Source organism: Neopsephotus bourkii, unplaced genomic scaffold (genome assembly GCF_033783945.1).
Source record: "Neopsephotus bourkii isolate Nb327-2 ecotype Australia unplaced genomic scaffold, CSIRO-AGI_Nbou_v1 NB_1027, whole genome shotgun sequence".
In the NCBI taxonomy this organism is placed as follows: domain Eukaryota; kingdom Metazoa; phylum Chordata; class Aves; order Psittaciformes; family Psittacidae; genus Neopsephotus; species Neopsephotus bourkii.
Genome location: NW_026901516.1, coordinates 758,328 through 784,773, shown reverse-complemented (window position 1 = coordinate 784,773; position 26,446 = coordinate 758,328). Strand labels below are relative to the sequence as shown.

The 26,446-nt window shown below is 39.2% G+C and overlaps 1 protein-coding gene across 10 annotated transcripts in view; it reads right to left on the bottom strand.

The window, feature by feature from the left end:
* GREB1L (GREB1 like retinoic acid receptor coactivator) overlaps positions 1-26,446 on the bottom strand; it is a 140,153-nt gene that overhangs the window by 26,427 nt on the left and 87,280 nt on the right. For 4 of the 10 annotated variants that reach the window (XM_061360465.1, XM_061360468.1, XM_061360467.1 and 1 more), the window contains exons 5-17: positions 25,832-26,008; positions 22,851-23,027; positions 20,831-20,968; positions 17,416-17,550; positions 15,558-15,695; positions 15,108-15,227; positions 13,518-13,655; positions 11,569-11,754; positions 8,006-8,332; positions 7,068-7,196; positions 6,379-6,513; positions 3,328-3,525; positions 1,258-1,438 (exon numbers count right to left, since the gene is read on the bottom strand). In XM_061360465.1, the coding sequence (XP_061216449.1) occupies positions 1,258-1,438; positions 3,328-3,525; positions 6,379-6,513; positions 7,068-7,196; positions 8,006-8,332; positions 11,569-11,754; positions 13,518-13,655; positions 15,108-15,227; positions 15,558-15,695; positions 17,416-17,550; positions 20,831-20,968; positions 22,851-23,027; positions 25,832-26,008 (2,179 nt within the window). Of the gene's footprint in view, positions 1-1,257; positions 1,439-3,327; positions 3,526-6,378; positions 6,514-7,067; positions 7,197-8,005; positions 8,333-11,568; positions 11,755-13,517; positions 13,656-15,107; positions 15,228-15,557; positions 15,696-17,415; positions 17,551-18,643; positions 18,804-20,830; positions 20,969-22,850; positions 23,028-25,831; positions 26,009-26,446 lie in introns of those variants that run through there. The other 6 variants (XM_061360469.1, XM_061360471.1, XM_061360470.1 and 3 more) reach the window with 3 other exon arrangements.

Below are 26,446 nucleotides of genomic sequence, written 5' to 3'. Positions count from 1 at the left end.
CTTACTGACATCCTGAGATTCAATGGATTGCTTTCTTCCTGCAGAAAAATCTCCAAATAACCATGACACTGAGGATCACAGCTCGAAAATCTCTTTGGAAGGGTGAAGGATTTCAAAACCATTTGGGTGTTCTCTCTGGGTAGACTCAGGCAACAGGGAAAATATAACTAAAGAACAAAATCTGCTGACAGTGAGAAGATGAATTACTGTGCCAATTTAAATGAGTATCAGATGGAGAGACCCAAAAATGAGCTAAAGCTGATGAAACACATCTCACCGAGAAGCACTGTTCCATGAGCTGTGGGGATAGGATATAGTAACATTCTTAAGAAATCCCGTGGATTTTCCAGCCCGAAACAACAAATTTTGTAAAGACTGAGGAACCTGAAAGTCTTCCAATGTCCGGATTTCCAGCTCCCGGAATTACTTTCACCTCCAAGACATATTCAGGAATTCCAGAGTACAGCAAAGACAATAACAAAAATATGATGGGTAGGATAATATAGAAAGAATGTTGCTTTTATCTATTTTCATCTGTCCTTCAAGGGAAGTATTTTATTTCTGATGTTCAAATGAATACCACAACCCTACATACCATGTTTAAATCACATTATTCTCCTCAGTTTACTCATAGAACAAGAGCAGAGTAATTGGCTTTACTTCTTTCTTCTTCCATAGTAAAGTTGCGATTCAGTATTTCTGCGCATATGTATTGTTGTGTTTAGACCTAACACTGGCCAAATTCAATACAACTGGTTTTTAAATCCTTTTCTTGCAGTAGCTAGGACTATTTCAGATGATGCAAAGAGTTAAATGTGTGTAAGCCTTCTCATATTACAAACAACACTATCATCAAGGGTAAAAACATGAATTAAAACAAGACTGGTTTGTGAGCATGGGAGAGATTTGGGTTTGAGTAGAGAAAAAGGAGGGAAATAGGGAAAAAAGACAAGAAGAACAAAGACAGTTGCAAAATTCCTGGGCTTCTTCCTGGACTTCAGTACCATAACACATACCCCTACAAACAGACTTGTTAGGGATCCAGTAATCTGAAACTAGCCTTACCTATCTTCATCTGAATCAGAATTAGTTAACAAATACCACGGGCAAGCAAAAAGCATGACATCTGATTCTGAGGCACAAAATTACTTAGGCTCAGAAAAGGCACTGGGTGTCTAAGGTGGTAAAGTCTTTTGAAAAACCTAATTGAAAGATATGGGGAGAGGATGGTTTTCCTTTGGTAGATCGATCAACTACCTTGTTAAATCCACGTGAGCATTGTCATGAACCAGCACAAACAGTGTGTAGGGATTCTGCTTCACTCGTTTCATGAAAACTTCAAATTTTGTTTGAATCTCACTGTCAAGCCGAACCACGTATTTCTCCGCTCTCTGATACGCCGTTCCATTGTCTTCTAGGCCCAAGTCCACAAGGACACCTGTCAGGAAGAAGAATACAACAAAAATCTTTTCCTTTGAGTGCATTCAAAGATGAGGTGTCAACGGCAAGTTGGCACTTGTTGGCCAATAATCAGGACTTAGCCAAATCACTGATACAGTGATTATTATCTAAATGTATTTTCTCTCACAGTGGGGACAGAAATGTGCTTCTTCACTTCTGGATTCCCTCCAGAAAGTTCCTGAAGACCTTTCAAAGACTTCTCACATTACCAAACAGTAAGAAAGAAAAATCAGACCTCCACAGAAAATGTCCAGAGTAGCACTTGGTTGGCTATGCTCCATGATCCTAGGCCAAACTTGCTCACATTTAGCTAATACATCAATCCTACTTGAGTCAGAAAAAGTTATCCTGACCTTTCCTTTTCAATAAGCATAAACATACATAAAGTTGACTCTTGCTAATATCATATCATTTTTTCATGCCCTGACTCAATGTTTGTGTCAATATGAGGACTCTAGTGGTCTTTGCAATAATAGATTGCCATCATATTCATAAAGTAGGCATGATATAATGTGTATGGCTCTGAATGCCATTTAAAGAAGCAGCAACAAGCTATTTCTGTGGGTCAGCAATGCATTTGCCAGGGTCTTGATGATTTTAAAAAATATGTTTTAATAAGTAAAAACCATCCATTTAAAAAAATAAAATAAAGCAAAATAAATGTGAAACTCTGTTAACAGATACCAGAAAACCTCAGGTTTAATGTGTAGCAGCAAATTAAGCAAATTCAATGACTGAAGGAATATGGAATGGAACAAAAACCACCCATAAAGTTATGTTAGAAACAAAAAGCAACCTGTACTTCATGTATTCTATTTTATTCTTTTCATTTAACTAATAAAATAGCACAAAGCAGAAGAAAAAAATAGAGAGATGGATTACAGTATTTAGCAATATCACGGTATATCTGCACAATCAAAAAGTGTGGCACTGTTTAGTTCAGAGCAGAAAAAAAGAGACAGAAAAAAAGCCAACAGCTACCCAAAACTACTCATAGACACATTATATCAGACACTCATAGTAATGTTTTTCAAATGCAAATGAAAGTATTATTAGATAAAGCTGAAAGCACACAAAAAAAAAAGGTCAGCTAATAGAAAAAAAAGACAAATGGTCCTAAATACACAATTATCCTGAGGACTTCATTATCCCCAGATATCAGGAGCTAAAAAAAGACCAAACATTTACACAGACAGTCCTTTGTTCTATTGGACAGTCATGTTCTCCATGAAGAAATTCTTATGCTTTTCTGGGCACATATCAGTCAGTAACAGAGTGAATAACAGAGGTCTCTCTCAAGGGGGACATATTCCATAACCTGTACACTAAGGCTTTCTTGTTCCTTCTGAAGCATTTGGTACTAGCCATGGTCAGACACAGAACCCCAGACAAGAAAGCTCACCTTGAGAACTAGTATGGCAACTATTGTGTGCCAATGTACATATATTACTCAGGCGTTTATCTACCCAATAAGAGAGCTTCCTGCACGTACATCTGTGCCAATTCATACGAGAGCACATGCACAAACATACGGACTTAAGACAAATGTCACTAACAGCTCCAGGGGATAAAAGATCTGAGCAGTCACACTTGCTCATCCCTTCCCTGTTTTGACAGGTGCATACTTCTTCAGGACACACCTTCCTCAGACTGGCATGACTATGGCAATTTCTTTTGACACATGGTACAGGTTGGGCCCAGTTTATGAAAGGAAGGTATTTAGAATTTATCAGTAATACCAACTAATGAAGCTAATACTGGACATGCAAAATACACATTGGAGGAACTGACTTCTTCATTCATACCAGATATGACTTAATAACATCACGTACTTAACAGTCTCTTTTGCCCTCCCCTCCCTTTTACCTGATTGTCGAATCCGCTGAAGGGTCTGCTGCACCAGGACCTCTGAACGGGGAACTATAACAATGAAGTCTACTTTGCTGAAGTGGCCCAGGTCCAGGCTCTGATTGCCACTGTCTGCTATAGCACAAACCTGGGACAAGAGCTTTCTGGCAACTGTAAGCTGTGGCTGGTAAATTTGGAAGGTATCAACATCCAAATCTAGAGTGCGTTTGTTTGAAAAAAGAAAACAAAACACAAGAAACATGTTTATTTGCCCACCCCCCCAACAAACATGAACCTCCAAACAGCCTACCCTCTATTATCAGAATAAAAAATCACACATCAGAATAAATCTCTACACTCTGTACAGCTGCGTCCAGATGACAAATGTCAACTTTCTTTTTCTGATCAAAAGGTGATAATATATCAGATGGCCTCAAGTACAGCATGGCCCCTTTTAACTGCCCTAAGTGTTTTGAGGATATTTAACAGTGCAACCCAGGGAAACCTCAATGCAGACATAGTGAAATGCATTCTGTTAAATGAACCAACACATACATAATATGCATGTATACACAGAATCATAGAATCACAGGATGGTTTGGGTTGGAAAGGACAGTAAAGATCACCAAGTTCCAACTCCCGTGCCATGGGCAGGGACACCTCCCAGTAGACCAGGTTGCTCAAAGCCCCATCCAACCTGGCCTTGAACACTGATAGGAATGGGGAAGCCACAACTTCCCTGAGCAACCTGTTCCAGTGCCTCACCACCCTCACAGTAAAGAACTTCATCCTTATATCTAGTGTATATACGTATACACACACATACACATAGAAAATATGTGCATGTGTACATATATAAAAAGCATATCTACACACACAGAGCTCTAATGTTCTGAAACCTGCAGGTCTCCTTTAGGAGCTTTCCTCTATCGCACTGCTGAGAGATCCAGCCGTGGGAGCTGAGGCTGCTGTGCCCAGGGCACAATGGGATGAGCACCAGCACACCTATTAATCTGATGAAACTGAGCCTGCGTTAATAATCCTGCCGAAAGGACTAACAGGACAGCAGGTTAGTTAGTTCATTGCACATCACCTCTGCTCTGAAGTGCTGAGCACTGCTTTAAGTTATGACTGAGGTAGCCAGATGTCTGTATACTGCCTGATAGTTACATATGCTGTGAGGCAAGATGAGCAATACACCTATGCAGTAAATCTCAGTTATCTGGGGCAGGGGGGAGGAGGCATTTATTTCTTTGGAGGTTTCTTGACGCTTAACAAAATGTTAGTCTCAGATTTCTTTGTACTTAATAAACATCAATACAGCACTAGCTGCAGAAAACTGGGGGACAGGAGCTTTGCTCTCTATAGACAAGTACCAAAGCATTCATGTTTCCTCGAAGAAAATGCTTGTTCCCATACATCAGTATTTTTAGTAGGTAAATTCAATGTCCAACAATCTATGTTTCACTAGCCCGTGTATATTTTCAACATGCAGATTACCAAATAAACCCAGTAATGTCATTACAGATGCGGGGGGTTTTGTGGTTTTGCGTGTTTGGGTTTGGGGTTTTTTTTCCTGTCAGTTTTTCTGCTACCAAGTAAATTCTCATTAATGGACCACTTATCATAAAAAATTACCTAGGGCAAATTTCTTTTAAAAGAACAAAGAAAAAAATCCAAAACTCTGCAAATTTAATACATAAGAACTACTGTTGCTTTTTTAAGTAATAAACCACTTTATAAAATCCTGCAATTTACATGAAAATTGGAAGGTGTTTGGGCAAAGCCCTAAATTTTATATAGACACATGTGTTTGTGTGCATGCTCTTATCTCCTGCTCCAACCTGCCTCAGTGTTCATTTCAGTAGGCTACTATGGGAGAGAGGTCCCTCTCAAATAGGAGACTTACCCCTCCACTTTTTTTTATTTAGACAGATTCTCAGTAGCTTCAACCACTGCACAGCCATATTTTAAAGACAAAATGAGCTCAGAACAGTAGTTTGAGAAAACCCAAAGATTTAAATAAAGCACTGCCGCACATCATTAGACAGTAGCAACAACGACAAAATCCAACAGAATGTAAAGATCGTGCTCCCTTCAAATTAATCCCGTGAGGAAGCTCGAGAGTTGTCTTTCTGTGGGTGCCAGAACAAAGTTCCAGGCAGACTTCCTGTCTGGATTTCCCAATCCATGTGGAGACTCTCAACCGCCTTGCTTTTGTTCAGATCTACCACTGAGCTGATTCATTTTAACAAACTAATGTGAATCAAGTGCATATCTACCTTTCATAGCGAAAAGTCTTTACTGGAGTTTGAATTTGCTTTGATACTAGACCTAGAAGAACCTCAGTCTTCACAACAGCTCAGTGTGCCTTTTACCATTACATTACCAAAGGGAAAGTATGGTTACAACTTTGAATAATCAAAGAATTCCAAAATGGGAAAATTATGATTAGCATTTTTTAGACAGGCAATCCTAACTCATCTTTTGTCCCTAAGTATCTCATCACATTTTGCTCAATAAGACACATCTCAAATAAGCAAGTTATACATTACACTTGCCTAGCACTTTCCGTCCAAAATCTTAAAACACTTTCCCTAACAGTTTAAGCCTCAAACCCCAAGTCTGTAATACATATTATTACCATTTTACAGGTGGAAAGTGAGGAATATCAAAAGGTAAGAAACAGGAGGACACGTGGGGAGATCAGAACAAGAGCACAGCTCCCCTCTGCCATAATGACAAGGTTACATTCCTTTTCTAGGTGCATAAGGGCAAGATGAATCCAGACTGACGACATTACAAAAGAATATTTCTACTCGGTCTAATGCGTAATAGAAGAGCATACATTTTAGCTTAGAAATTACAAAACAGGTGGGAAAAGTTGCTGAAGGTCACAACAGAGATTTTCTGTCTGAGAGACTGCTATATTGCCACATTCAGCTGGCAGTATTAATATTTGAAGGTTGGCACACTGTCTGCAGCTATGCCCTGCCTCTTGAGGCACATGCAATTTGACATTTAACAAACTACTCACTTATTTCACATCTTACACATAAAAAAATGTACCTGGTTCTTGTGTAGAAACCATGGCAATTGCCTCCTGAGATGACACACACTCGCTAACATCTCCATTGAAAGGAATAATGACACTTTCCCCTCGCTGCTGTAGCATTTTCTCCAGCAGCTTGTCCAAATCATCACCTAGGTAAGAATTAGCAACACCAAATTATCTGGAAGCTGTTTCAGACAAGTGATGTAAAACGTGCACACGTGTTCTCAAGCAGCTGATGCTAAATCTGCAAAGGGACAGGGGACTGGAAATAGAAGGAAGAGAATATTTTTCTCTTTTATTTATTGATTTGCCAGTGGAATGAATTCCAAAAAACCCCAAACCACAGCTGAATAATTTCAGCTCTGTGCCTTTACAGATAGTGGTGACATCTGATGATTACAAAGAAACACACACTATAAAACAACCTCCAAAACCTGTGCTAGAAGCACAGACAAGAGACTCATGCACTTCTGCATGCCCTGTTGTTACATTCAGCAGTATAAACAGTGTTTAAAATATTCTGCCATGGGATGAGTAACTTGCATTGCATGGGTGAAAGAGCCAAGCACTCCTTTGCTCACACTGAATGAAGAGAAGAAAAGGTGAAGAGGGTAGAGTGCACTTCAGCTGCTGAACAGGAGACACACCTGGCCCTAAGAAATTATTGCCTTGGCTAGAGCTTCTATTTCTTAGGATCACTCACCTAAAGATGTATTTTTGAAATGCGATGCCAGGAAACTGACTTTCCCTGTGATGAGCTCATAACTGATCTCTTTTAAAAACTCACTGGTGGTAAGCATGCTTTCTGCAAGCGCCCTAGATTGATATTGACCTGGAGAAGAGGGGAAAAAATGCACGAGGAATTTTTAATACAGTGTACTAGCAACACCTTTTCACCCTAGAAGTGTGGGGCATGCTGATCTTCAGTCAGGGATCTCCACTGCCTTTACCCAGTAGGCTAGGAGAGCAGTCTCAAGCTTATTTTGCTAGCGATGGAAGAATTAGTTATATCAGTTTAGCACATCCTTTGCAAGCTGTTGCCCATAGTTTTGCACACTTGGGTGACATATGACATGCCAAATAAGTATTTGTACCTTAGATGGAATAGAGGATTCTGAGTGAATATGAGAAAGTTTGACATTACCGATTTATCTGACTACAAATGAAAGATGACCACTCTCATCCAGTCACACTCATGCACACACAAACATCACAGCCAGTCACCAACACAGAACTTGAAAATCACCATGGTAAAAATGATAAAGAACATCTTCTGTTTTACAGCAGTCCGCACAAGACTGTGGTCAATCCAATATTGCCATGTGAAATAGTGCAGCTACACAAACCAGAGAAAGACAAACCAACTACTTTGTCACTGGGTTACTTCCAGATATTTTTTAAGGTAGCCTTACAAAGTCTCAGGCCTCTCAAGGAGTAGTAATGATTAACCTACAGCTATTTTTCTAGCTCCTCATGGACACCATTACTCCAAGTCTTGATGGAGTAAACCGTGACATTGCAGTGCAACACACAAAGGAAAGTAAAAAGAACAAAAGGGGTTTAAAAGCTGGGATAATGACTCAAGAAAATTAATTCAGCAGGGTTGCATTGATACTAGAAGCATACTGCAAACATACTCACCCAGGACTACTACGCAAAACTCACTTCCTCTTATCTTTGACGTACAAATAGCAACTACATAATCTGGTAGCTTTTGCTGATGCTTCATTTCATTGAGAGACCTCAAGGTCTCCGAGATGCCCTCTGCCAGTGAATTCTGGGTTACAACCACTTGCACGAGGTCCCGGGACACACTGGCGATTAACCTAGCAAGCCAAGGGAGTTGACCTGGTGACACAGAGGCACACTGTGCGCTCATTTGCAAGGATCGCTCTCTCAGACTGAACTCCTGCATAGCTTTCAACATGATCTGCTCAAATTCTTCCCTCAGGGGTATCTGGTCAGGACCTACATTGGAAACAAACAAAGAGAATAACAGTATCTCATATCAAAATGTTATTGAACCAGGAATAATCACGTTTGTCTTGATCTGACAAGATCCTTTACCATATTTTTTATATTTATAAAACCCACTCACTACTGAGTGAATATCTACCCACATGGCTTATTCTTGCTTGTTCATATTATGTTCTTTCTCCTGCCATCTCCCTGTTTTGTTGCCTCCATATGTTCTTACAGCAGAAAACCCAAATGCTTATCCTCACAGTCTAATCACAGCCATGCAGTACGGTGAAGCCTGTTAAGTGGCCTTCGTTTTGCTTTTTCTTACCATGCATAACAATAAACTAAGCGTGGCTGTAAAGAAACAGGTTTAACCTCTTATTGTCCTTTAGTCAAATTCAATTAACTTAGCAAATCTTCAAACTTCTAATGTAAAGAGGTATATGCAATTTTAGACCTACATTCCCCAGACTTCATAAACTGTCTCATGAACTTGATTGGAAAACAGAAATAGAAGCTACATTATCTCAGCATCAGTCTCCAACTCAGCTTCATTTAACATTTCACTCAGTAATATTTGTCTCATTGTCAAAGATACTCAGGAACAGATAAAAATTCATGAATATAGAGTAAAAAGTAACCGTAGTTTAAATTGCCAAGATCTCATGTCAGTGCCAAAGGAGACAGCTTCATGCTTCATCAGCTTTCTTTTCTATGAATAAAAGGGGAGGCCTAAATACCAGAGATATGTGAAATATTGGTTTTGGTTTTATGTTTTCTTTCAGGGCCAAAGACAAAAAGGGCAGTGAAGAAAAGGAAACAGAAAGATTGTGTGAGAAGCAGGGCAGGGAGTGGGTAACCAACCCATAGCACAGAATCTGTAAAAACCACCGCCTGTGTCATTTTGCCTTTCTGAAAAGCAACATACGGAGAATGTCACCATCCAATTAGCATAGGATGGTACGACAAGTACACACTTGTAAATGCTGGGCTGTTTTAATTTTTGATGCAAAGCAAAAGGTTCTGAAGAGTCTCATTTAATGCAGCATGGACATAATTCTCTCTTTATAGGTCTCTCTTTTTTTTTTTAAATCTATTTTGCTTTCTAAGAAAGCATCACACATTCTAGGTCTTTGAAGATCACAAGCCAGAAAATACAGACATTTATTGACAGAGATTAATCTTCTGCAGAAGTAAAGTTTATCTGCAGCACATCAACCATAAAGAAAACATGTTCCACACTAAAAGAAATCAAAGCAAGTTTTGCTGATTGAGGGAGGTTACAGGCGTCATCATGAATCCAAGAAAATGAGAATAATTACACAGATGGAAAGAGTTCTGTATCAGAGCACACAGAATTACACTCAGATAATTTATAAGAGAAAAGTTTCCTATCAATCAGTATCTATTGCATTCTTCTGTCTGCTTTTTTTTATCTCTGCCTTTATCTCACTCTTTCGCAATATACTCTGGAAAAAAGGATCCCTTTTTAGCCCTACTTTCTCAAGACTAAAAGACACTGACACAAGTGAACTCTTCAATTATGCATGTATTTGTCTCGTCTCCTTGTCAAAAACTTTAAGCTGGCTGCTCTCCAATCATCTTTAATTTGCTTTGATTTTACAAAATGGGATAAAGGCTACAGTTCAGTGCAACTGTCACAGTTCCAAGAGTTTTCAGTTTGTAGAAATATTCAAACCAGCAACGTTTTGATCCCCATGCTCCACAGAATGTTTTTAGAATGTTTTAATTTTTCTCCTCCTCAGGCTCTTTCATCTGAGAGGGCTGGCGCCCATCTCCACATAAGGCCAATTGCAAAACTATTCAGCATTACAAAGATAAGGACAAAAGCCAAATTAAACACCTGCTCATAAGGGAACTGCGTTAGGCTGAAGGCACAGTGCTCACTAGACATAGGTCAGCAGCAGCAACTTTGCATGAAGCCTCCTTTAGTTTACAGCAAGCAAAGACTTGATGCATCCATCTCAGGTTGGATTTGCTCATCGAGTGTGGTTCACTGACACAGTAAGTTTCAATAAATAGTTTGTTTTTTAATTGGAAATACTGCATCAGCTGGTTACATGTTTCTCTGGAGGAAGTTTGCAAGCTCTATCAGTCCAGAACTGCGTGAAGTAGCTAGTTTTAACATGCAGATTCTATAAACTTTCCAATGAAGATGAAAACCTCAAAAATAACAAACTTAAGCCCACTGAGAGAAAGGCAACAGAAAACTATTTAGCCTGTAAAAAATAAAGAAACCCTCTGTCAGTTCTAACATAGCATCCAATGGACTCTTGAGGCACAGAATGATAAACAAAGCAAACAGGTCACCGGGTATTACAACACAGGACGGTCTCTTTCCTGCCTGCTACAGTACTGCGTCAAGGGAGAAGAACAAATCATAAGAAACCATTGGTGAAACCTGCACAGAGCACATTTGCTCCCCAAGTTACAGGTTTATCATCAGATGTGCTTCTTTTGAAGCATTTGCACATTTCACATCACTATGTACCACAGGTGTCCTGGTGGAAATCAGGTAAAGCATTGTGCTCCTCACAGAAGACGTTTCACATTCCTCTATGGTAAGCAGCATCCTTTCAAATACAGAAGTTAAGACTAAGACTGCTGTGAGAAGTTTCCCCACACTACCCTGCATTATTTGTGAACTTCTAAAACCTTACTGTCACCACTGCTGCTTTTTACTCTAAGGTAGAGAAAACTTCTGGGCCTGCAATAAGAGAGACCAAATGTGGTTTGCTCTCAAACTTGCAAAAAGTCCTTTTCCAAAACACTTACACAAATGAGATATTCACTGAATCACTTGCCTTAGTATGAGTAACAAATGTGGTTTTCATGTAAACGGTGCCTGTCACCAAAACAATGACAACATCACACATCTGCCAGCATTTGTCACAAAACTGAATAAAATGGACCGAGTGTCCTTAGAAAGAGCTGTGATAACGGATGGTTTGATACCCTAAGCAAATGTGTTATCTGCATTGCAAATCCATTTCACAAAGGTGACCTGGTCAATCCCCATATGGGGAGCAGAAGCAGCATCGGCCCTTAAATTCACTCCAGTCTGAGGAGCAAAGTAGCAAAGTCACACACACTAGATGGAGCCACTTACCTCTTTTGTCACAAAAGTAGCCAGAAAAGTGGTTCTGGAACTGACATAAGGAGGGTGGCGAGAAAAAAGGACAGTCACAAATAAAAACGAGTGATGACAATAAATTGCTTACCTAGTTGGACAAGATACTGAATAGTTAAAAGTATCATATTCTCCACACTTAGCAGCTGACTGCTGGTCAAACCCAAGAGATCCAAATCCTTGTTTTCCAGCTGTGGAATCTTGTAGCAATTCACCAGCAAGGGACTTACAACAATATCACCGACATTTCCATAGAAATAAGGTAAAGTGCCATAACCTTTGATAAAGGAAACAAAAAACCCTCAGAAATTCACAAAATATGCCACTACACTAAGTCTTGCACAATGTATACATTTCCACACTCTTCCTTAATGTTATCTTGCAAAATATAATGCATCAGTGACTGTACTTGGTATTATAATTGCTTACAAAACAAATGAGATAGGACAGTGATCCTTTGTTGTATTTTACGAGTGATCACATAGATTTGCAAAAGCTAACAATAACTGGATACAAGCCAGATAATAATTATTGTTACCCAAATACTGATGAGAATATTATCTACTTAGGTTTTACCCTGACCTTTAAATACAGATTCTCCATAATATAGTGTACAAAAAAAAGAAAAATCAATGGAAGCAAAAGTACATTGATCTTAACATTATAAAAGCAGCAGAAGTCACATTAGCATTGATTCAGCCACTGTGGCATTGCTGTGATTGATTTCATCTTTTTGCCATGTTTCCATTTTGTTTCCATAAACAGGTTAAATAAGTATCAGCAACTAAACATGCTGTTCTGGAAGGTAAAGCACAGGAGCACAGGCTAACTCTTCCTTGAGAATGTTTTTGTTTTAAACACGAAGCAAGATTTTGCCAAACCCATCCATTTGGGTCCACCTGGTTCTGTACTATTAATAGGATGCTGTATTGTGGGGCCACCAACATTTAGCCTAAATGAGGATTTACTGGCAACTCTCCAAGAGCCTAAGGGCTGCATTCAATTTGCACTTAAGCTGATGACTGTAGGCACTCTCTTCTTTATTAAAGAAGTGTTTCTCTGAAAACTGTTAGAGCAGCATGCTAGAGCTTTAGAACAGGCTTCCAGAAAACAACACTAAGCAAAACAAACCAGAAGCGTAACCCTATCCTTTATGGATTTACTTATATAGAGTAGAAGGCACTGTTAATTGTCTGGAAGTTGTGTGTGTGTAAGGATTGTCTGTGCAAGTGAGGACTTGGAGAACATCTCCATTTCTTCAGGAATAATAAATTATTCCATGGGTTATATTGACAGGCATGTTCCGTTAACTCTGAAGCTTCTTTATACAAGCATCTGTACTGTGCTAAACTGAGAAGAGATTTAGAGTCAACCCCCCCAAAAAAAACAATTACTCATCAAAATTTTGGCGGTACTACCTGACCAGTCTTTTGTTATACAGCATGCCCAAATAGCTCAGGTTAAAAAGGATATTCACGTTATGAGTTGTACTTTTGAAGTAAAAGCAATGTCTTTCAAAGGGTTAATAATGTACTTTGTACATGATTTTAAAAGCCTGATCTGTTATCTCACTTGCTTACAAGAAGTATGAACTATAAAAAAGACAGAGTTACCATGATTTGCTTCTGATTAGTCAATCTGAATCAGTTTTCTGGTTCTCATGCAGAATCCCTGGACTTCAGTACTTGGACTATGAATGTTGCAGGAAATATTTGCTTGTTTTGTAAGTTGTTTACACTGGAAAGCTGTTTTCATCACATGGTAATATTTTTATCCTTGGATTTTATAAAAATCTCATTTGTGCAAAACTTCGATTTGGCCAGAGGTTTTGTACAGATCTGACCTAATCATGACCTGTTTGCAAATCAGGCTCTCCAGGGATTGCCTGACTTCCAATTTCATATATTGAGCACCTAAACTATCCCTGACAAACTGACTTTCTATTGCACTGAATGCCAGAAGCAACAAAAAAACGTTTTCTCCTAGGGGAGCACATATTTGTGCAAAATGCAGCATTTGATTCCCCAGTGTAAGACTTACCTATCAGAATCACTGGTCTGACTCCCGAGTTATTCAGCAGGTTTTCAGGAACTATTACAGTCTCCCCTGCTGGGATGGGTTGAGGCTGTAAAATTCCAGTTAACATGGATTGAGGAACTGGGGCTGACAAAAGAGGCTCTATAAAATAAAGAGAAGCTTCCATTACTAAAAGGCTCATACTGTGATTTGGCCGTATGAACAAATAAAGAAAAAATTACTGCAGATCACTAACTGTAATAAAATTCAAAGGTCTCTGCATTTCCTGCTTTAGCTTGAAGTAATTCAAATTAAGAGCCTATATCCTCCTGTAGTCCCACCCCTAAAATAAAACTCCTTCTGACCACTGTATTGTTGGTGGGAATGAGAGAGGAGAACACAGGTTTGAATATGCATCTTTAAACAAAGCCAAGTACTAAGCCAAAAGGCCACCTCTAAGACAGAGGCTACCTGTCAATACTGACTCTCAATACAAGGGAAGACTGCTCTGACTTCTGATCTAGAATATATGTAGATGAGAAAAACAAACACAAGCCAAAATCTCAAAGCTGTCCTCAAGACAGTTGCCACAAGGATAAAACTTAGGCTTTACTAGTGAAAGAGGAAGAGAAGCTTTTACAAGTTAAAAGAAATAAAGCGCAAGAACTCTGAAATCAGGTTTCAGCACGAGGTCTGCTTCAGAAGTTTCTCAGGCTTCAGTTGGTGTTTGCAACAGATTTTTCAAACAGTGCCATCAACAGAAAAGTGTCAAAGGCAGCATGAATGTGTGTAGGTGTTTTAGGAGTGAAAGTTGTTTATTCACCAGAGAAAATACTATGAAAGCCATAGAAAATGGAGTACACAGCAGAGGTAGTAGATTGGTGGAGACAAAGTCAAGAAAAACGGGGAGATTGCCTTATATCTCACATCTTCAGCAAGTCTGTGAAGCTAGAAATCCCCAAAAGATACAACTGACTTGAGGGGACCAAATAGACAGGCCTGAACTATCATGCAATCCTTCTTCCAATGATGTATATCTCTCAAAATTAGTTGCTAAATATCTCAAAACCAAACCTTCAAAAGCAGAGTTAAAAATACTCTGTACATGTTGACAAATGGGTTTTTTTCCTCTTCCTTGTTTGTTTATTCTCTCCCTCTGTAGAGACAGGAATAAGTAGTTGTATATTCCCCTTAACAAAGTATGCTAAATCCCTGAACTGAAAAGTGCTCAAATAGTGAGCAGTTTTATTAATAGTTACATATAAAGAGGTATCTACATGGATATTGATGAGTATTCACACATACCTGTAATTAATCTTATTTCATATGATGCTACATAATCCTCCTACAGCTTTTCCATGCACAAAAGACATCTCGTCTCACAAAGTCTCCTCACATAGTTTCACTTTCCCTGTGTCCCATCTTAAGATTAGGGCAACACGCACAAGGCAATGTGTGCTTTTCTGGGGCATCTGGAAAACTTTCCATGCTGTCCTTAACTACTTCAACAAGCTTAGTCATGTTTTCTGTGCAACACAGGAGAAGCAGCAGAGGGCTACCAGTTCAGCTGAGGACAGTTTTCTAGAAAGCATCTCTGTATTAGTCAAGTTTTACCTGTTCTTGCTGCAGGCCGAATTGTAGGAACAGGCACTGCCAAACCAGGAGGACGGACTGGGGACCCAGGAGACCATCCCCGGTGACGTTTCTTTGGTGGTCCAGAACTTGACATTGATGCTGAGAAGGAAAACGAAAACTAATTCTAAACCCCATCCACCCAATCCAGCCCACATTCCCATTTCATGCTGGTGTTGAGCTGGTAACATGTCGCAGAGCACCAGAGGTTTACCACCTAAATTCACATGAAACCAGACTATGATGTGAAAAACGTTGTTACCTGTGTTGAAAAGTACAAAATTATCAATTTAATGGCCTTGTCAAAAACCAAATGGATCTGTAAAGACCGAACTGCAGAAACAGCTATAATGGGAAGAAGAACAAAATCACCAATTTCAGGCTCAACAGCCAGCGCTGCTTAAAATAAAAGAACAGAGAAATTTTCTTTACCTTGGTCTCCAGCTGCACAGCCAGGACTGGGAGATGTTGAGTGAGGCATTGGCCGAGAGACTGTAGAACTCAATACGCTATTTCTTCCTCCATTAGCGTTTCCATTAGCAACATCAGTGGCACGCAGTGAAAGAGGAGCTGAGTATAATAAAATACAGAGTGTGTGGCTTGAGACAATCTTGAAAACAAACAAACAAAATAATACAGCCACATGGATACACAAAAGAACAGGGCAAGATGCGTGACTGAAAGAAACATACTCCATGGAAAGCATGAAGTGTACTTGGCAGAGAATAATTTGCTCATAGGCTGCAAAATCCCAACCTTGAAATGAGGTCTCCGGGTTTCAGGGTGGGGCGGATAGGCAGAACAAAAATACCCAAAGAAAGCCCACCAAAATAAACTAAAAAACTACACACACACAGAATGATTATGTAGTTTGCGACATGGTTTTTTAGATCCCGAAAACTACAAAAAAAAAAGTGCATAGTTAATTCATTTTGTAAAGATTTCTAAGCCACTTCTGTGCATCTGTATTTTTCCCCCAGTTGTCCATGTACTGTACACAGCAAGCCTGACACCCTGGCAGAACCATTATATCCAGGTAACAAAATGAAACTACAACAATGGAGGATCGCCAGCTGTTATTCTCACACTTCTGAACTCCTTATGCTTTTTCAGAGCCTAATTATTCCAGAAGGAAAAAAAGCAATGGCACAAACTGCAGAGAAGACATGGAGCCCCATGGGGACTACAGCTCCTTGCTGTTATCTGCCAGCTCCACACGGACTTAGCTCCCAGGAACATATTCCAGGAGCAGCAGCAGGAGATTTGCAGACGTAAACTGCAACAGAAAGCATTTGAAATGTGGGTATTTGGCTTAAAGCAATGCAACGTGGAACTCTCCAGCCACAGTCATCCAAATAAATACAAGCACCAGAGCCTCAGGTTGCCAAATAGCAAAATTTGAATAGCATCACTTGCCCATTGATGTTCCCCATTTTTACTCAGTCAGTGATTTGGTATGGACAGAGATGGTCAATATGGGTCAGTTACAGAAGTGGCTGAAATGGTCGGAAGTAATTTCACTGCAAGATAAATTCTCTTACACAAGTATGGAGGGGAAAAGGGTATTTTACATAAAGAACGGTTACAGATTCATTAGGTACAGCATAATATAATTAGGTACAACAACAATATAAATTGTATAAAATAGCAGATATAATACATCATTATAAAATTTAATGATTATGTGCATACATAAACCAAATAAATTTATTTTTTTTCTTATTCAAGCATAATTCTGTGTAGTAATCTTTCTTTTTGTTGCTTAAAGGAATAACCAGCTAAAGTAATAAACAATCAGAATATCACAAAAGAGAACCAGTGAGGGATTTAGATACCACAGCTGAGGATCCTAAGTTATTAAACACACAATACAGAAATGAATAATTAAAACAGCACAGATATTAAAACTCCCTTAAATGTATGTGGAGGAACTATACCTGTTACAAATGCAGAACACCACACAGCTCTCAGTTACTGAGGCAAGAATCAGTGTGATATCAAGAGGTGACTTTCATGCTCTCTTAGATGTCTTAGGAAGTGCAACAAGGGGTATGACATGCACTTTTATCACAATGTCAAATCTGAAAGCCAAGATGAGGCTCACTTTCGGGACAGTAATGGCCATGAAAAATTTCTGTGCAGAGGACTGCAAGAAGATGAGAGTTTTGGAGAATGCTAGTGCACATTTTCCTTTCCTTTTTCCACCAAAATGATGACTCAATTATTTCTTGGCTGTTAAGACAGTGATTTCCAGGATAGCTGAGAGCTATCCTGGAAAGCAAAACTGTACCTGCAGCAAATGTTTTTCCTACGAGCTGTACTGACAGAGCCAGAGGTTTCACAATGTTCTTGTTGCGGGATGGGTCTTGAGTTCCACTTAAATTAATAGCAGAAGATGATTTTGCTGGACTGAATACCGAAGAATCTGAGAAAATAAGTTGTTTAATTAAGTAATGATTAAAATAATCTATATATATATGTATATAATTTGTGTTATATAAACATAAACAGTCACACACATTTATCTAAGCTCACCTATGCATATAATAATTTCTAATACATATAATAATTATTTTTACGCTCCTAAGAATTCACTATGTATTGGTATTTTTTAGGAGTCGTAACAAACATTTAACTGGGCATTCCTATAGAATATTATAATCTACTGAACCCATGACTGGTCTCTTCCACAATATTTTGCATTCGATACACTCAAAAAAATATTTTAACTGTAGAAAGCACTACCTCACTCCTCAAAATACCCCTATAGGATGGGCAAGTAAACAGTTATCCCATGTTAAGATAAGAAAGTGAAGGGAAGGAGGTACATGACTTGCTCCCAGCAAGCACAGGGAATAAGCACTGGAATAAGCTGCTTTAGAAGGTTGTGGAATCTCCACCACCTGAGATTTTCAAGAACAAGCTACTCAATCTTTGATAGAAGTTTAGACATAGCTGAGATTGATTTAAGGCAGAAAAAATATCAAATGTTGTAAGGAGGAGGTTTTCCTCCTTACAACACTACTATCTATAAGGCTATGAGAAGTGTACATCCATTTATAAGGCTGGATAAGAAACGAAGGGTATCTGAGCCCATACGCTTGGAATGAATTAACAAACAGCAGCCCCTTAGAGCACCTTACCAAGTCTGAAAAATATAAACCTCATTTTCTACCTGGATAAACTGAAGAACAAACGTAATTCTTGCCCAGTATAAAATTGTAAATCAGAAACAATTCCAAACCTCTCAGCACGTAGGCCCCTACGTTAACATTTAATATCAGCAATTTACTTCAAGAAAAATTCAATATTCGAATGACAATACACTGACTAATCTAAATTCTTTTAACTGAAGTGAAAGAATATTCACCCAGCATCTGTCCAGAAAGTAGTCTGCAACAAGTAGGCAAAGTAGGCTAAGTTCACCTACAGATGTCCTAGTAAAACAGCCAGGCAAAGAAAACAGAAGGCAAAGACCAACTTGATCTGCCAAATATATTCACCCTCAGGCCACACACCATTTGGTGAAGGAGAGTGGGGAGGAGAGTCTGCTTTGCCAGACAAACTAACTGAGAGGGGAACAAACACAGAAGCCTTTACTGCTGCTGCTCCACCAGAAAACCTTGTCTACATTCACGGGAATTATTCTGAATGCTGAACAAAACAGATCACCAGGCCACAGGCCTGATCTCTTGTTAAATATGATACAGCAAATACGTAGTGCTAAAGCTTTCCTCAAAGCAAACTGTCCGGTTGCCTAACTCCCCTTCTAACACCTGAATTGAAGTTTTCCCTTTCATGTGCCTGCTAAAATTGAATTTTTGATACTGTTCAAGGTTTCAGCCATTTTTCACCGCCAGTTACCTCTTCTTTGCAACAGAACTGCACCTTCACACTTCACCATGAAAGGTGAACCTGACGTCTGTCTGCAATGTCATGGCCACACCATACTGTCAACATTAACTGTGGTATTTCAGAATTCTCTCGTGTTCTAATTTCTATCATGAAATTATCATTTCAATGCAGTACTCTGAGTGTGCCCACAGCTCCCTACCTATAGGCATCTTCCAGAACTTGGAGGCCAAACCACTCACTCATTTATAAAGGCAGAAACCAGAAATACTGACACAAGTTTACAAGGAAAAAATGGGTGTGAGTTGCAATAAACTGAAAACAGTTTCAGAAAGTGACTTGCTAAAAAGTAGTCCTGTTATAAAACAACCAAGAAGTCAACTCGAAGCACAAACAGCTGTTCAGAGCCTAGGAGAGAAAAAGTCAGAACTCCATCATAGGTGGCACACATCAGAATTCACACCACCAAAAAAAATGTGCTCTCCCCCCTTCTCCTGGTCACAGGGGCTTCATATATATGAATGTGGCATTATCTTCACTAGAAGATAACAGCAGGACACAAAAAGGTTTTGGCAACCATGACCTCAGAGTACAAACAGTGACACAAAGAAACACGAAGTAGACTGAAAAATCACAGTGAGTGATAAGGAAAAAGCAGTATATAAAAGGTGTATCTATTAACTTGGCAGGTACAATAGAAGACAAAGCTGTGTAAATATTGGATCACTTTTTGTTTCAAATAAATAGGTCCTCATGCATCTGCACAGTTCTCATGTCAGGATCTGGAAACCAAGGGATCATGCAATGAAACACAGATGTATTTAAACAACACTCATTTAATTTTAATGCAAGTCTAAAGCATATAGCTTCCTAAACAGAAACAGGGTGACCACCTGGGGAAAGTGTCCCTGAACATACTGATCAGTGATTACAATTTCATAAGAATGCATGTGTTCAGCTTTTGCTTGTTATTCCTTTTTAACATACTTTGAAAGTGGAAAAAGTGCTTTAACCATCTCAGTTTTGTATCTGCATTTCATACTCCCCTAGAGAAACATTTGTTCTGGTACAAACAATCAATCAATTTCAAGAGCTAACAGAAAGTTTTCTGCTGTTTTTAATTTTGCAAGAAGTAGCGCAAACAGACACAAACCCATGGAACAGCACAGACGGAGCTGCAATAAAGCAATGAGAAAAAAAAGAAAGCTCAAAGAAAAGCACCTTGATTATTTGCAATAAATAGAGAAGTGAAATTAGGATGCTGCTTCTTTGTCAGCCAATAATGGATTTTTACATTTTCAGCTTAAGTATACCATTAATAGCTTTATAGAACAGTTATAAGATGCATCTTACCTCACATAACACAAAACCACTGTATGCGTATGGGGGAATTGCTATTCTAAGCACACCCTTGTGTGCAATAAAATTTAAATATATAAATAAGCAAATAAATAAAAACTACCCCCCTAGCGTCAAAAGGAGATTACTTTTGTTTTTGAGACAAATAGCCTAGTCTATAGACTAAGTAAACGCCTCCCTAGAAATGTGTAATTCAAGTTTTTTGAGATCCACAAAATAAATGAAACCAACACAGGGAGGAACAGAATCAAATTAGTTAATCAAAAGATCCTTTAACACTTTTTAATCGACTACTCCTATGAGGACTAAGCTAACCTTCAGCTTCACTTGTGTCTTCATCTTTCAAAAAGCAAATTTTGAAAGGCATCCTCCCTGCTGTAATCTGCACATGGTTTGAGGTAAATACCCAGTTATTTGCAGCATCCCTGAACCACCAGTACCTGAGGTAACTTACCACCCCCAATGGTTATCTTTATAGCACTTTCAGCTCCTACCTGTCTGAGTGAACCCTGATTTGTATCCATTAGCTGATCCACCCTCTGGGGTCGTGGACGGTGACACCGAAGGATTTGGTTTAGCAGAGAGGCTAACAGCAGATGATTGCCTGCTTCTACATTCTGCAAACGAAGCAGCTACAGTACATATTAACAAGGCCTGCCTTCCAGAAAGAAAGTTCAGCAACACGGTGGTGAAAGGCAACAAAATGTTAAAAGCAAAACATACAGCACGTACAACAAACAGCAGCAAATGGCAGCATTCAGTGAAAATATGGCTCTCACACTTTAGTCAACTTTGTCTTCTAATTAACAAAACTTCCCTGGGGGCCACTCAGAGGGCCAGGCAAACACAGACCAGATGCTGCAAAACAGCAAGAGCCCCTCACTTGGCAGCTTCCAGGAGATTTGAAGATACTGGACATATCCCAGGAAACACTCAGCAACTTCTGTGGCACAACCTTTATACAAACCATTACGATGCCCTTTAAAAGGAGAAATTGTGCTGATTCTTATTATGCCTCCATAAAACCTTTGGGGAGATCTCAGCGCTGTGACTGTCTGGATGAAAACTGAGTTGAGGGAGGAGAAAGTCACCTTAAAAATCATACATTAGTCCAGTTTTAAAACTGAGATCTAGTCAGGTTTTGTTTGAAGAAAAGGGAGTGTTTAAAAGCATTTCTCTTCTTCTAATTAGACCTTTAATGTAAGTAAGGGGTGGAGGGTTACCAGATGGTAGCAATAGGGCAATAGAGCATATCGGAAAAATGCCCATGAGGTCAGTTCCTGGCCAACTTCCTAAACTTTCATGGGTCCTCAAAACACTTATAATCAACATATAACCAAAAGTGACCCCAGTAACTGCCTCGTTACTCCTGACTGCATTTACCAGGCCAACCTCAACTGCATGAGCATCAGGGTGGGGTTTCAGGGAAAGGATTCCAGAAGCACATTAAGGTTTATTTTTTCTGCATCTGGAACTTCACTACCAAATTAAATCTTTCTGTAGTTTTGTGTGAAAAATGCTGCTGAAACACATACACATTTACTCTAAAGCTGTAGTTCATTACACTTGTAACAGAGAAAAGCAGCTGAAGCCAGGATTCCTTTGAACCACTAACTGATACAATACTATAATAGCTCATATAGCTCAGTGATAACCATCTCTTTCTGGTGTCATGCTGCTATTCACATAAGGATGCGACTCTTCAGATGTGTGTCAGTCCTCCTGTGGATCTTCTCCTTTCCTCACACCCTCCTCGCTGGAACAACAGGCACCAGATCAAACTGTCTTTACTGAGTGAGACCACAGCTGAGGAAGACAGGCTTTCTGCATATATACCATCTTACTAGACAGCGAGTAGGTAAACCATTCCCTCCTCGAGTCTTTGCATGGCTCTAGCTCCAAAAGTCTGCATCCACCAATAACGGACCCCATGGCTACCTTTCCTTTGGGTCACAAACGTAATCTCTTTAGCACATAATATTGCACAGGCTGCTCCACTGGAGGCTAACTCCAAGTGTAAAACATGCTATAAATGGCAATAATATGCAAGATTTCTCCTCTTCCCTGAGATCAGTGGCCTGAGCTTTCTTAATCTTATAGTGTGCTAGCTGTCCTCAGGCATTAGACATATTGAATTGCACCAGCTAAGATGAATATCAGTGGAAAGCCAATGTTGGAGCCCTGGCTGTGAGTCATCTTGCTTCAGGCACAGAAAAGGATCAGCAGACTGAGCAACCTTATTTCTTCTACCAAGATGGCTGCACATCTTAAGACAGCCAGACTTAGGGCTTCTGCTGAAAGTATGGGGAAATGGAGGAAGACTATTTACAATTGCATGGTTACTATTAAGACCTCTTTGGCAAAATCCAGACTTCAGTGAAATCAGTGCAATAATGAAAGTCGTCTTCTACAGTTCCTTTTGATGCATACATTTACAACATCAACTTTCAACTTTTCATTCAACATCACACTAATATAATAAAAATCCCATAAGTGAATGGGCATCTTTATTACCTTTCCAGCAAATAAGGGGTCCCTTTGACAGTACGCCTTGGGAGCTTCTTACTAGGTAGTACTTTAAGTGCTTCTGCTTCTTTGGCTGAGTGGTTAATTTCAGGTTGATATGATTAGAAAACTCTGTGAAGTACCGAAATCCTCTTTCTCCACAGCCTATACAATTCCCAGAAAATCCTGGAAGAATGAAGCAGAAGATATACAGATTAAATGACTAGTACTATCTGCAAAGAATAAGGCTATTTTAACCTACCTGCATAACTGGTTCAGAGGTACTGGAGGCCTTCAGCCAGACAGCTTCTGTGGATGTACATTCACAGTACATGCGTGTCAGGAAGCAGCCAAACACAGGCAGATGTTAGTCTTAGCTGAAGACTGAAACTTTTCCATCTTTCTAGATCTTATTAACTTATGCCAAAATCCTACCACCAATTTTCTACTTTACACAGTGCAGAAAGGAATAACTACTTGGCAGGGGAAGAACTATGATGCCAAACTAGGAAGTTTCCATGAGAAAAAAATATAATTCCATTTTTCTACATTTAAAAATCCATGAGCACGAAGCTGCATGCATCTCTCTCTCAAAACAGTGGCTAATCCATAGTAATAATTTCATGTGACTAAAACAAACCTTAACCTGTAATAAATTTTCACTGAGACTCAATTTTACAAAGCACTTTCCAAGAGAGCTGGACCTTACAGGCTTCTTAAAGTCTTAAAAGCAATCATTTGATGTCAAGATTTTCATGGCAAAAGTTAGGAGTGCTTCAGAATATTGTTGGAGACCTACAACCTCTCATGAAAGTAACAGATTCAGGAACAAAGTCTGCATTTCTGCAATGTTTCCAACATGGTTTCGACAGAGTTGAGTTGAGGTCTGGAAGATAGGGCCCAGCCTGAGGATTGTAAGCACTCCTGGTTTCCAGTGCCATTCACAGCCGTGCTAATGGGAATGGTGTATACAGATGCCAGTGGTCTATCATTTCCTAGAACAAAGCACAGGTCATGTTCTGAAATGTGCCTGCCTTAAAATCCTTGCTGTTTGAATAAGCCCTCTACTATCTAATGCTGAACAATTAAACTCTTCTGGCTTACTTGCCACTCCACTTGTCTCTGAATTGCTTTCAGCCCTTAATGAAGAAATACTTTATATTCTTTCTGGAACATGGATAATTATTTATAATAGAGCTGGACAAATTAATACCAAGTAGAAATGCCTTAATTTTGTGGTTGTTTGGGGTTTTTTCCTCATTTACTGATCAGTTCAAGATCTCTAACAGAACCAATTTTCATCCTCATGACTATCATTATTTCCAACAATGCCAAGCACCATGGAGAACACCGGTTCCTACACTCGCCTGGCAACCAAATTTGTAGTTTTATGAAAAAATAAAAATCAGTCCTTTTGACACAGTGCATTTTCTGCAGAACTCCTATTAATGAGGCCATTATCTTTAGCCTTACTGTGCCTCATTATCATCTTTTATCATCATGCTGCTGAGGATTCCAAGAAGTAGATTATTTCATCCTATTTCTCATGGAACCAAATCAGTTCTCCTCTTCTGCTTTGCAACCCACAGGAACTATTGGTGCCTTTCCACAGCTGTCAGAAACAGTCATCAGGGTCTCACAGAGCTACCAAGCCAGTTCTCTCCCCACAGGTACTAGTCACACACATAGAGACATTTAAATATGAGAGACACACACATAGAGACATAAAACATGAGCAATGCCAGAGCAGAGATGTGAGTCACTAGGCTCATTATGAAACTATATCAGAAATGGTAGATGGACACAAAGCTGAGGGCTGGGGGGAAGAAGGCTTACGAACAAAGCCCAGTAGTACCACATTTAATCAGACTAAATACCATCTGTCTGTCTATCAGATAGTTCTTATTGATCAGTTCTGGACACCTCGCCTGATCAGTGGGGGAGAAACTCCTCTGAGGAGGACAGTACACACCAGATAATCCCATGAGCCCACATTTCTAACTGCACCCATCAAGGGCACATCACCCCACAGCTCCTATCTAACTCAGGTCAGTGGGATTTCTGCCTTAGGTGCAACGGTTTAGTGTTTAGCAGCATATTAAATAGATTTAAGGGAGAAATAACATTAAAGCACATAAGTACAAAAATTAGGTGTTTTCAACAGTTATGCTAAACATTGCTGTTCTGGACCAGAATCTGAGCAGTGTGGTTAAATCAGGGTATTTATGTTTTATTGTAATTTCTTCCCTGTTGAAAGGTCTTTCTGAATATATGCTAGGCAGCATGATGACTGGAGGGAGAAATGGGACAGAAAATTCAAAACAGGCTAAAGGAGCCAAAATATACTAAATCACTTTTACTAGCCTGTTAAAATATGCACCAGTTGTGAGCCAGCAGGAAACCTAAGCGCACATATGGCTGTCTTCAATCACCAAGTAGCATTCTTGTATTAAAATTTTAAAGCTCATAAATGTAACCAATTATGACGTAAATGTGGGGGTTTTTTCCCCACACACGCATTAGATTTTGGAGAAGTATTAGATTTTGAGAAGCAAACTGCCCTCAGAGCTCCTATTGAGAACAATGTTCCTGGTGGAGCCAAGGGCAGAGTTTGTCCCTTAATCCACAGAAAAATAGATAGCTCATCTTCAATAGTGGCATGAGCAGACTTCTTCTTAAATGAAAATGCTGTAAGCATCAGTAGAGGTAAAGAGTACGTGAATAGTTCACATTTAGATTGCCAGGGCTACAATTGACTTCTGCCTACACAGAAATCACCAAGCTTTGATTGCAGTTAATTGTGGAATCAAGGACTTGTTTTAAAATGGGCTTTTAAGGCAGGTTCAGCTACAGATCTAAATTTAATAAAAACAAGCCTCTCCTCAACATATTTCTAACTGAAGGTCATTGGCTGAAATGACTTCAGATAATTCTGAACTGACCTTTTTCTCTGAATTATTAAGGCTTGAAGAAAAAAGAAAATCTCTTACCTAAAAGTGCATTTTTTCCATGATCATCTGGCAAAAACCGCTTGTCAACAGCGCAGACTAGAATGTGCTCAGGAAGGTTGGGAGATTTGGCTCCTACTAACAGGAAGCCTGCTGGGATATCAATTTGCTCCATGCACAGAGATACTAACCGTAAATCCTTGCCTGCTTGACAAAAACCTACAAAACAAACCAAAACAAATGATAAATCTTCAAAAGATTTCATTTCATTTTCTTCTTTTTATCAGTTACAGAAGTAAATGGGGCTTCACAACCTGATATTGTAACTGGGGGGTTTAATATATACTTTTCATGGGAAACAGAGGAAATTGAGATAGCACCTCACCAGATTCACTAGCTCAGAATTTCAGACACAACAGATAACATTATTTTAAAGAGATCCTGAAGACATTCAAGCAGAGGAAAGATGTAAGTCTATAAAGACCAGACAATAAATGGCTCAGAAACTTAATTTTTCAACAAGCATTCAAAACAGGAAGAAAAGCTTGTGATTGTATAACAGAAAACAGATCTTAAAACATGCAAAAGAGTATTTTTTCTTTGCCAAGTTTTAGTCCACAGTCTTTTCAAGACAACCAATTTTGTCTTTGTTGTTTG